The sequence below is a fragment of the Bison bison genome, unplaced genomic scaffold, assembly GCF_000754665.1.
Source record: "Bison bison bison isolate TAMUID 2011002044 unplaced genomic scaffold, Bison_UMD1.0 scf7180017864498, whole genome shotgun sequence".
NCBI classification, from domain to species: domain Eukaryota; kingdom Metazoa; phylum Chordata; class Mammalia; order Artiodactyla; family Bovidae; genus Bison; species Bison bison.
The window spans coordinates 2,620,999-2,633,861 of record NW_011495057.1 but is presented as its reverse complement, the minus strand read 5'-3'; the positions used below and the strand labels follow the sequence as shown (position 1 = coordinate 2,633,861).

Here is a 12,863-nt window from a genome sequence, read left to right as displayed (position 1 = left end):
TGAGCATTCTTTGGCATTGCCTTTCTTTGGGATTGGAATGAACACTGACCTTTTCCAGTCCTGTGGCCACTACTGAGTTTTCCAAATTTGCTGGCATATTGAGTGCAGCACTTTCACAGCATCATCTTTCAGGATTTGGAATAGCTCAACTGGAATTCCATCACCTCCACTAGCTTTGTTCATAGTGATGCTTTCTAAGGCCCACTTGACTTCACATTCCAGGATGTCTGGCTCTAGGTCAGTGATCACACCATCGTGATTATCTGGGTTGTAAAGATCTTTTTTGTAGAGTTCTTCTGTGTATTCTTGCCATCTCTTCTTAATATCTTCTGCTTCTGTTAGGTCCCTACCATTTCTGTCCTTTATCGAGCCCATCTTTGCATGAAATGTTCCCTTGGTATCTCTAATTTTCTTGAAGAGATCTCTAGTCTTTCCCATTCTGTTGTTTTCCTCTATTTCTTTGCATTGATCACTGAAGAAGGCTTTCTTATCTCTTCTTGCTACTCTTTGGAACTCTGCATTCAGATGCTTATATCTTTCCTTTTCTCTTACTCTAGCAACTGTTAAATATTTTATTAATATGCTACCATGTGCAAGAGAACTTCTCAAACTATGTAGAACCTAAATACAAGCCAAAAAATAATTTCTGCTATGAATTTTAACTCAAAAGAAAATACACAGCATTTAAAGAAACAGCCAACTAGGAAAAATGAAATTTACTTCTTGAAGGTATGTTAAGTTAATCAATGCATACAATAGATTACTTTGATAAAAAATAAAGTTATTTAATATGTAATTAGCATTTGACATTATTTTAAAACTGTATTTTTCAGCAAACGTCTCTAAAAAGTCAGAAAGTATTATTACCCATTCAAAAATACCATAAAATTGGAAAATAAATGTTATTATTTTGTACGTTTCTGAATAAATATATGAAGGTTATAGGAGGTGTGTGACTGTCTCAAGGTCACAGAATGAATCGGGGGGCAGGGTGACTAACAACACATGGGAATAACCACACGGGCTCTGGTTCTACTTTCTACCTCACCTTTGTATCATCTACAGTGACATCCATTTTATACTGAGAAAGGTCTGCTCCTGGATCTATACTCCACTGGATATTTTCAAAGGATACATCTTAGATAAGGAGAAAAAAACACACAATTAAAAACAGATTTTTAAAATTCTCATCACTTTAAAACATTATAGGACTCACAGAATGAGAAAAATATTTCCAAATCATGTGTCTAATAAAGGACTTGCAGTGAGGATACATAAAGAACTCTCACAACTCAATAATAAGACAATTACTCTGACTGAGAATAAGCAAAGGATCTGAATAGACAATCCTTTAAAGAAAATGAAAATGGCCAGTAAGCACATGAAAAGAAGCTCAACATCATTAGCCATCAAAGAAAAGGCAAACCAAAAGCACAGTTGAGACATATTAATAACTTCACACCCACAGGATGGCTAGAATCAAAAAGATGGACAATGAAAACAAGTGTTGGTGAGAATATGGAGAAACAGGAACTCTCACATGCTGCTGGTAGGAATACAAACTGATGTAGCTCCTTTGGAAAAAGAAATTAGCATGCATGTGCTGTGCTTAGTCGCTCAGTCCTGTCTGACTCTTTGCAACCCCGTGAACTGTAGTCCACCAGGCTCCTCTGTCCATGGGGATTCTCCAGGCAAAAATACTGGAGTGGGTTGCCATGCCCTCCTCCAGGGGATCTTCCTAACTCAGGTCTCCCACATTGTAGGCAGATTCTTTACCGTCTAAGCCACCAGGGAAGCCCCAGAGTTAGCATGTGGCCCACCAATTCTACTTCTAGGTATAACTCAAGAAAAATGAAACTTACATCCACACAAAATTATATATCAATGTTCAAACCAGCATTACTTGTAACAGTGAAAAAACTGAAATAGTGAAAGAAGTCATGAAATATCATATATTGTACAATTCCATTTATATGAATACTTCAGAATATGCAAATCTATAGAGACAGAAAGTAGATTAAGTGGCTGCTTAGGACTGAGGAAGACGAGAGAGAAATGGAGGGTGACTGCTAGCAAGCAGGTACTGTTCTTTGTATGGTGATGAAAATGTTCTAAACCTAAGAGTACAGTGATGGTGACACAATTGTGACTACATAAAACCACCAAATTGTACACTTTAATGACTGATTTTTATTTCAATAAAAAAAAATTTAAGTTAAAACTAACACTGGAGGAGGTTTCAATGTACATTAATATACATGACAACTACATAAGGTACAGTTATAGAGCATAAAGTGGTACAGTATAAACTCAAAAGTAGATTGTGAAAGGTTAAGTAAGTATACCATAATCCCTAGAGCAATCACGGAAAAAATAAAAATAAAAACAAAAAGATTAAAAAAAAATTCAGGGATAAATGTTTCATATAGAGACTGAAACCCTCACTGTAAGAATTACTAAAGAATGAACTTCAGGAAAAAAGGAAAATAAACGCAGATGAAGGAATGTTTCCAATATGGAATAAATACTGCATATGAAGTACAGAAATATTTGGGAGCTAAAAAAACCAAAAAGACTTCAAAACACAGCAAAATTATGAAAGGGCAAACAATGTTTTCAAACAACAAGTTTAAAAACCCATATAAATTTGTATATACAACTAGTTAAGAGATATATATATGTAAATACAAAAAAAGGACTGGCTATCTATACGGTGAGGAACAAGGTTTGGATGATAAATTTCTACTTTTTATATTTTAAAAATCTGTATAGTTTAAATTTTTAAAGCTTTCTTTTTGTAAAGAAAACAAGAAACAACTACATAAAAGAATTAAATCTATAAAATCACCTATAAAAGTAGGTTATTAAAGATTTAATCAATTTATTTAATCAATTTATTAAAATCAATTTATTTTTTCAAAAAGTAGAAGAACAGGAAAATTTTAAGGTGAAACCAGTAAGAACTGTGCTATAAACACAGAAACACACAGAGAGAAACTATTTTTTCCAGAAACAATGAAATCTATCCGAAGAATGTAAATAATAAATTACAATACTCAATATAAATTCATTAAAAAGAGAGTAGAAATGCTATTTATAGTTTACATACCTTGGTTGTTTTGTAGAGATTTTGTTTTAGCAATTCTACATGGATTTAACTGAAGAACTGATGCAACTTCACATGCTCCACGGACTGATCTGGTTTTTATCTTTATAGGCTCATGAGAACCAGCACCCTAAAACAGAAAAAATTATTAGCATCTAGGAAAAATCACAAACTACCATTTTAATCAAAATCTTTGAATATTGAACACATACCTTTGTGTCATCAAAAAGATTCTCTGTCTCCAAACTTTCACGTGGACGAAGAGGGATTTTAAATACTGGGTTTTCTTCCTTTATTTGTAACAGTGTTTTATTATCTGGAGATTTACTCAAGGACTGGAAAAGGGACTCCTGTAAACAGGGCTCTTCTGGGGAGTCTTTGGTTAGCCCACAGCTCCCGCTCAAGGCCTTGCGGCTTGAGGAAGGGTCCCTTGGAATGGGCTTCAGAGCCTCATAGAGAGTCACTTGCCTAAATCTGATTTTTAGAGTTCTCACTTCCTTGGCTTTTCTCTTGACGTTGGATAGCTGAAAAGCGATCAGACAGATCCAGAGGTTTATCCATCACATAGTCTCCATTCATGGAAGAATGACTATCCAGTGGAAAAGGAAAAGCATTTTCTTTATCAAAGGAGGCTTGGGGACAGATTACTTCATCTTCACTTTCTTCCTCAATTTTCTTCCTTTTGGTTCTGCCTCCCAGTGACTTCAGGGGTACCACATGTTTATCTCTATCAGTATCTTTACTGTGACCAATATTACCCTGCTCACTTATGGGTTCACTTGTATTTTTATTTATAAGCATCTGCTTATTAGAAGATGACTGACTAGGGATCTTGTTCACTTCAGTCCCAAGAAGATGATGTGTGATAAGGGTTCCATCTTCAGATTTTGATCTAGGTTTCTCTGGTCCAGGAGCAGAAGTATTGCTGAGGGGCACTGTTTTCAGATGGGTTTTTTTCCCAGTCTCTAAAAGAGAAGGGGACAAACTTGTATTCAAACCTAAACTACTTTTCACGTTAGAGGGAGCTCCAAATACAGGAGATGATACCCGAGTAGTCAATTCTTCTTGAAAAGGAGTCTTTGAATCTGAAAACCTAAAAAAATAAAGAGTGGTAAAACTTTTTTCCTATTAAAGAAACAGGGTAAAAATTAAAAGATAAGCATAATGAGAAAACTTTTGCTAATACAGAATTATTAACAGTAAGGTTTTATCCACATATTAGAAGCAGATCATTGACCAAAATTTAAGATACAATACAGTTGCTGGCTTCTCTTTATTTGGCTGACAGAAAGCAGAGGGAAATGATACAGCAAACCTATCTCAGTAACCATGATATTCCTATCCATAAATATTTTTCCTAAGTAACTTAAATAAAGTCACTATATAAGAAAATATTTGAACAAATCTCAAATTCTTTTGTTGTTATGAAATCTTATCAAGAGTTAACTACAAGAAACAAAATTCTTATACTACAGAACATAACTTATGACCCAGCCTGCCTGTAGCAGAGGAGACATCTGGGGTAGTAGAAAGATCATTAGGGTTAAGTATGAAGAAGTGGAATGGCTAAGAGCCCCAACTTTCTTACTTAATAGTTGTGCGTGCAGGCTAAGTCGCTTCAGTCATGTCTGGCTCTTTGTGACCCTACGGACTGTAGCCCACCAGGTTCCTCTGTCCATGGGATTCTCCAGACAAGAATACTGAATACTGGAGTGGGTTGCCATGCCCTTCTCCAGGGAAAATCTTCCCAACCTAGGGATTGAACCCGCATCTCTTACATCTCCTGCAATAGCAGGCAGGTTCTTTACCACTAGCACCACCCGGGAAGCCCACTTAATAGTTGTGTGGCCTTAAAGACATTTAACTTCTGTGCGGCTGCATTTATGTTGACTGTAAAATATGGGGGTAATAAAACCTACTTTAATGACTTAGTATAATGACAATTAAATGTGATGTATGTATTTAAAAAAGAAGCAAAATGCTACATAAATATAGTATTGTTAGTTAATGGATGTTCTAAAATCAGTAAAAGCAACAGTGTATCCCAATCTTGAATGCTCATCAGAGCTAATGATGGATTTCATACAACATACAGTTTTAGAAAATACAAATCCAGGAGGGATGACTGGATCCTAAAAAGAGATGAGGCTGGGACCTCTGAAGCACTGCTTGACAGAAGTACAGAAAGAACCTAATAGTAACATCCTGATCTCTATAGTAACGCAAAAAGCCCTCAACAGGTCATAAACTGGAAGAAATATTTTTTTTAAATAAAAATACAACCAGAATAACAAGCTGAGGGAGAGAAATAGTTTAAATCTGTGGAACTCGCTGCAATGGAATTTCATTAACAGTTTATAAGTTTTTACCAAAGTGCCCCAAATTACCTTAAATTATCTTCACTATTTCTTCTACATTCCTCAAAAGCTTGTTTTTTGTGATCTCCTTCCAGACAATGGTAGAGCTCATCACCAAGAGGGCTCTGAGGGCCTCGAGATTCCTTCAGTAATAAAATATAAAGTACATAAATACAATGGACGATTATTCTTAAAAAGGAATGAAATACTGATACATATTGTGATGCAGATGAACTGGAAAATAGGCTAAGTGAAAGACGCCAGACCCAAAAGACACATATAATTCCGTTTAAGTAAGTTATCCAGAATATGTAAATTCTTAAGGACAGAAAGCAGACTGATAATTGCTAATTCTAAAAAACCAGATTAGTTAGATGAAAGGAAGGGAACAGAGATGATTATTTATACTTATAGGAGACAAATTTAAAAGGATATTTAAAGAGCAGTGCTTCCCAAACTTTTGCATACACACAGATCAACTGAGGGTCCTATGAAAACATAAGTTCTCTTTCAGTAGGTCTGTGCTGGGTTTAAGATTTTCTCTCTCTCACAAATTTCCAGGGATGAAGATGCTGTTGGCCTGTGGATCACACTGAGCAGCAAATCTTTAGAGATCAGTTCCCTCAATAGATTTGGTATCTAAACTACTGACATGCCAAGTTTACTGGTAGGAGGGGATTTTAAAAAGTTAAAACATGTTTAGAGTTCAAAAGGTAAAAACTAACCACCATCACTTGAAGTCAATTTTAAAACTAGAAAGAACCCCATCCCACCCCGCCCCCACAAAAAAAAATTCAAATGTAGTCAAAAGTCAATTCAATTTTGGAAATTCAACAGCAAGAAAACTTTATTAAGAGCCTATATACATTTACTGACTAAAGCAAAGGGATAGGTTTCAAAGCTGTATCAAAATGAAGCTTCCTTAAGATTGATGAATTCAAGGCTTCCATTTTTTAGAGATTGGTTAAGAAAAATAGTGAATGTATCTGATATAAGGAAGCACTAAATAATGAAAAGAAAATCATGGGGTTAATTTCTGACTCAATCCCTAAGGATGTGGTCTAACTGGACTGGCATTTGTAAGGACAAAGATGAATTAAAACATTTGTAGTAGACATAAGAATTTAGTCTGTTTTCCAAATCAAAGCCCAGTTTAAAGGATGTCAAAAAGACCCAATAAATTCTGAACTCAATCTAAAGGTTTAAATCTTCTCTTTAAGTTGGAACAGGGTAGGGAGGACAGAGGACAGGGAAGAAGTTTAGCTAAATCCTCTAAGCTAAGTTTTTTTTCATTATTTAACTTTTTATTGGAGTATAGACAATTAACAATGTTATGATAGTTTCAGGTGGACAGCAAAGGGACTTAGCCATATATATACACATGTATCCATTCTCCCCCAAACTCCCCTCCCATCCAGGTTGCCATATAACACTGAGCAGAGTTCCCTATAAATTCTGACTCAACCCATAACCTATATCCCAAGAATTCTAAAGACTTGTAGAGTTTTCTGCAACTGCCTGGATTGAATAATATAAATGGGCCTTTTCTAGTGACATCAATTTTGTTCTATTTATCTAATAATCTTTGGATAAAAAATTTTTTCTCTTGCTTAATTCTCTAAAAACTGACTTCAAAGGACATTAATTCATATGTATTACCAAACTAAACAATTACTTACAGATTCTTCTTGAACACAAAGTCCAAGTGTTTCAGCAACTACTGTAGCTAAATTATCAGGAGTATAACTGCTTTTTCCATGTGGTTCTAAGTTTAAGGGAAAAAACACAATTATACAATTGTAGAAACTAGCCATATGAAAACGTACAAAAAAGCAAATAAAAAGCTCAAAGGACCACTTTACAAAATGGCATTGAACAATTTTAAAAATTTTGTTTTATAAAGCCAGAAATACTATAAATTGCAGTATGTTGCAGGCTTATTGCCACTGAAAAAATTATCATTAAAAATATATAATTAAATGGATTTCTTGTGCTATATTAAAATTCCATGGAGGAAGTAATTGGAGGGGGAAAAAAGTCTAAAACGGCTTTTAGACTGGGAGTGACAATACAATACAGTTGAGAACCACTCCTTTCCATGATGGAGAGCCTTGTGTCTAAGTATTGGAACTACTTCTCCCATCATCATTCACTTGCTTGGCAATCTCACCCAGTCTCATGGCTTCAGATCTCCCCTACATGCTAACAACCTCTATCCTAGACTCATCTATATTCACATTCACCTACCCATCAAAATATTTACCTGAATGTCTACTCAGTATCTGAAACAATATATTTTCAAAAACAAACTCCTGATTTCTAACCAACCCTCAGCTCCATCCTGCAACCCTCAGCTCCATCCTGCAAACCTCCAGCTACCAGTCTCTTTCCTCTTGAGTTGCCCAAAACAATCTCCCGTTCACTCACTCTGCCCTGCCCACAAAGAGCTCCTTAATGTTCTTCAAACAAACCAAAGAGCACCCTCACATCAAGGCCTCTGTGCTCACTGATGTCTCTACCTGGGATGCCCTTTGCCCTGAAATCCACATGACTCACCTTCTTCCCTCAGTCTCTGCTCAAATGTTACTTTTTTTAAGGTGAAACTTTCTAAAATCTCTTCTTACCCTGCTTTATTTTTCTTTAGAGTCCTGTTTCCTCTAACATATATTTACTTTCATTCTCCCCCAACGAGATTGTAAGCTCTATGAGGTTAAACATTTTGTTTAGTGCCCGGTATACAGTAGGCACTCAAATACTTGTTGAATGAATGAGTAAACCATAGTAAAGCCTTATTTACTTAAAATTACTAACAATTTGTATTAAAATGGATAAGGCTTCTCAGTCCATTGAATTTTCCAGGCAAGAATACTGGAGTGGGTAGCCATTCCCTTCTCCAGGAGATCTTCCTGACCCAGGGATCGAATCTGGGTCTCCTGCACTGCCAGCAGATTCTTTACCATCTAAGCCACCAGGGAAGCCCACGGATATTAATATGAACTAATAACAGGATACATTACTTTCCAATGTGAAAAAGACTACTAAACAAGTAATACAAACAAAATTATATGGAAAATATTTTAAAATATTGTCTAAATTTACATGGTTGGCCACTCTTGCCCACCAATTTATAATCTTAGTATCTTGCTTACTAGCCACTGGAGCTTGACTCTGATCACAAGTGTCAGCCACTAGAATTTCACTTTCCTTAGGTTTATGTTGTGGATGAGCTGAAGACTTTGGTACTGTTCTCAATTCTAAGGGAAAAAAACAGGAGAGATTATAAATAAACAAACAATCATGATAAAATTAACATGCCAATACAAATCTATCTTTAAATGCACTGGAAGTTTATTTTATTGACATAACTTTAACAGTCTAATAAAGAGGTTATTCCTTTAGTTTCACTAAGAAAAAAAGTTGGAAGTTAAGACAGTGGGGGAGAAGAGGACTGGAACAGATAAACTTCTTCTGACCTAAGCCTTCTAGTGTTGTAATATTTTAAGGTGACCTTTCCTTGTGGAAATCAGTGGGTTCATTTGCAATGAATACTGCATCATATCGCTTTTCGTCTTTATTTCAGAGTTTTCATTTTCTGGAAGGAAATCTTTTTTTTTTTTTCTTTAATAGAAAATTATTTAATTAGTATACATGTGTTCCCCATCCTGAACCCTCCTCCCTCCTCCCTCCCCACACCATCCCTCTGGGTCGTCCCAGTGCACCAGCCCCAAGCATCCAGCATCGTGCATTGAACCTGGACTGGCATCTCGTTTCATACATGACGTTTCACATGTTTCAATGTCATTCTCCCAAATCTTCCCACCCTCTCCCTCTCCCACAGAGTCCATAAGACTGTTCTATACATCTGGAAGGAAATCTGAAACATGCTTTATCAGAAATCATTCCACTATTTAAGGATTTAATTCAAAGAAAACCAAAAGAAGGACAAAGTAAAGGGGAATAGATTTTTACTAATTATAACTAGAACTTATCCTTAAAAAGCACTAAATGGCAACCTACTCCAATATTCTTGCCCAGAGAATTCCATGGCCAGAGGAGCCTGGTGGGCTATAGTCCATGGAGCCATAAAGAGTCGGACATGACTGAGTGGTTAACACACAAACACACATTTTAAAATAAACAAGCATGGGTATTAGACAAAGAAAAGGAGTAACTAGTCATTAAATTAGTTTTAAAATAATTTGCATGGCTCAAAAGTGATATTTTAAAACCAAAATTTCACAGTCCAAGTAAAAATGATCAGAACAAGATTAAAACTGACATGGTTTTAAACAGTTACAAGTTATTCTCATATAACAGAGAGAGAAACCAAGAGCATTTGTACAAGATGACTTTCCTGAAAAAGAAAATTGCTGTGATTTGTTTTTCTGGATATTCTTTCAGATAGATTTAAACATGATCTAAACTATGTTGATGCTTATCTGTGGTTATTCATGTCCTATATGATACCAGACTAAAAGGCCCACAAATGTTCATTCTAGATCCAAGATGTTACATTTTACTTTAGCTCCTAATTATGTGTAAGATTTTTAACAATGCTTTTGTTTTCCACTAGATGGTGATGCAAGCTCATATAAAATGGGGAAAAACTGTGTCAATTTTCCAATATCAAAAATTAAGACTACTATTTTCTTTTAAAGGCAGAGCTACTGTCAATTTATCTGCATTATAAAAATATCTCTAAGACTAGATATACTCCTTCTCCTCAAATGCTTTCCTTGTTACAAAGAGTTTAGGTTAAAGATGGAAGTTCTAATTACTGATTTACTTAAATATTAAATAAATATTAAATTAGAATAAATATTAGAAATAATTAGAAATAATATTAGAATAAATATTAAAAGGAATGAGCACTGTGACACACCACAGGATAAATTTCAGGACTACATGAAAATGTAGTTTCAAAGCATTTACCAGAAATGGCGCCTAGAATTAAGAAATATGCCACTGATAAGCCACAAACTAGAAACATTATAAAACCATTTCCTGATTTACCACCAAGTACTACACATTAGAAAAATTAAAAATAGGTAGTTAAAGCTTTGATGGGAGTAGCTATGGATAATACTTCCAAAGTACAAAAATTTAGAGGCAGGAAGATCTATATTTGAATTTTGACGCATCCACTTGACAGTCTATTTAAGTCCTTTTAGGAACAAATCTTTCCTCATCTATAAAACGAAGATGCTAGAAGCTACCCCACAATCCTGTTGTGAGAGTTAAAATACAGTAACAATGTATTCAAATCACTCAGCATAATAACCACCAACAGGAGGTGGACCTCAATGTTAGCCTACCTTCCTCTTTCATTGTATCCCACTCAGATATACACATAGGGATATTTTTTAAACAAAAAGGAAAAACTATTCCCTACATTTGTAAAATGCTGAGTGTTTATATATTCAGATGAGCAAATCATGTCTATACATAACACAGGCAGAAGATACCTCCCCAGTCACTTCACTGACGGAAGTTAAGGTTATGGTTGTAATGTACGTTACCCTGAACAGTGACTATCTTCCTAACAATAGATGAAAACTTTTTTTTTTTTTTTAAAACAGAACTGGGTAACTAAGCTACAACTCTAATCCTCACCATGTGCGCAGCCAGAGTGCTCCAGTTTAGCATGTGTTTGCTCTGTATATCGGACGCGGAGGTTCTCCTTTCTTCGTAGCCGATTAGTGCCAGAAAATGAAAAGGTTGTTATTGGTGAATCTGGAATAACATCTTCCTCAGATTCAAGATCAGTTGCTTTATGTGGTTGATCATTCCTAGTGGAAAATAAGGATAATTAAAAGAAAATCAGTTCAATAAATATTTATTAAAACATCTACCACATAGTATGAGCTATAGCAGAACACTCTCAGGAAGATCCTCTGAAAGAGGAAATGGCACCCCACTCCAGTATCCTTGCCTGGAAACTCCCACGGACAGAGGAGCCTGGTGGGCTGCAGTCCATGGGACTGCAAAAGAGTAGGACATGAAGACTGAGTGAATAAACAACAGCAGCCAAACACAGGTATGAAGTTGGAAGAGAAATAATTCCTTGCATCTAACATTCCTAAATACAAGGATCAGAGATATACTCAAATGACTACAATACCAGGTGGAAAATATTATTGTGAGAGGTGAAGTAGAAAGTGTAGTTGGTGGTACTTCAGGCGAAAATTAAAAGAATTTTAAACGGCAGAGAAAATCCATAGAGGATCCTGCAAGTTTGAGAAAGGCAGGCAGTAGTACCGTGTACTTGTGTTAGAGAGGGACATGCTGGAACTACATGAAGGAGAGCCTCGAGTTAAGTATGCACATCATTTAGAAAGCAAGAGGAAAGGAATTAAGGTTTTAGAGATGGCAGTAATGTGACAGTCTAGCAGCAGGACTGTGCAAGATTGGCTGAGACAGAAAGAAAGGGGGCAGTGGCTGTAATAGTCTAGGCAGGAGCATCTGCAGGTTTGAGCTAGAATTCTGAAGATAGGTATGGAAAGGAAGGGACCAGTGTTAAACACTGACAAGAGAATCAGTAAGTTTTCATTTCAGTTCAGTTTAGTCGCTCAGTCATCTCCGACTCTTTGCGACCCCATGGACTGCAGCACGCCAGGCCTCCCTGTCCATCACTAACTCCCGGAGTCTACCCTAACTCACATCCATTGAGTCGGTGATGCCACCCAATCATCTCATCCTCTGTCCTCCCCTTCTCTGCCTGCTCTCAATCTTTCCCAGCATCAGGGTCTTTTCGAATGAGTCAGCTCTTCACATCAGGTGGCCAAAGTATCGGACTTTCAGCTTCAACATCAGTCCTTCCAATGAACACTTAGGACTAATCTCCTTTAGGATGGACTGGTTGGATCTCCTTGCAGTCCAAGGCACTCTCAAGAGTCTTCTCCAACACCACAGTTCAAAAGCATTAATTCTTTGGCACTCAAGCTTTCTTTATAGTCCAACTCTCACATCCGTACATGACTACTAGAAAAACCATAGCTTTGACTAGATGGACCTTTGTTGGCAAAGTAATGTCTCTGCTTTTTAATATGCTGTCTAGGTTGTCTAGGTCATTAACTTTCTTTCTAAGGAGTAAACGCTTTTTAATTTCATAGCTGCAGTCACCATCTGCAGTGATTTTGGAGCTCAAAAAAACAAAGTCAGCCACTGTTTCCCCATCTATTTCTCATGAAGTGATAGGACCAGATGCCATAATCTTAGTTTTCTGAATGTTGAACTTTAAGCCAACTTTTTCATTCTCTTCTTTCACTTTCATCAAGAGGCTTTTTAGGTCTTCTTCACTTTCTGCCATAAGGGTGGTGTCATCTGCATATCTGAGGTTATTGATTTTTCTCCTGGCAATCTTGATTCTAGCTTGTGCTTCTTCCAGCCCAGTGTTTCTC

The 12,863-nt window shown here is 36.3% G+C and overlaps 1 protein-coding gene across 1 annotated transcript in view; it reads right to left on the bottom strand.

The window, feature by feature from the left end:
• RBBP8 (retinoblastoma binding protein 8) overlaps positions 1-12,863 on the bottom strand; it is a 65,305-nt gene that overhangs the window by 16,125 nt on the left and 36,317 nt on the right. Inside the window, 8 exon segments of the mRNA XM_010828916.1 lie at positions 1,049-1,137; positions 3,110-3,236; positions 3,319-3,582; positions 3,584-4,199; positions 5,494-5,606; positions 7,143-7,228; positions 8,613-8,717; positions 11,077-11,252. Coding sequence (XP_010827218.1) covers positions 1,049-1,137; positions 3,110-3,236; positions 3,319-3,582; positions 3,584-4,199; positions 5,494-5,606; positions 7,143-7,228; positions 8,613-8,717; positions 11,077-11,252 — 1,576 coding nt within the window.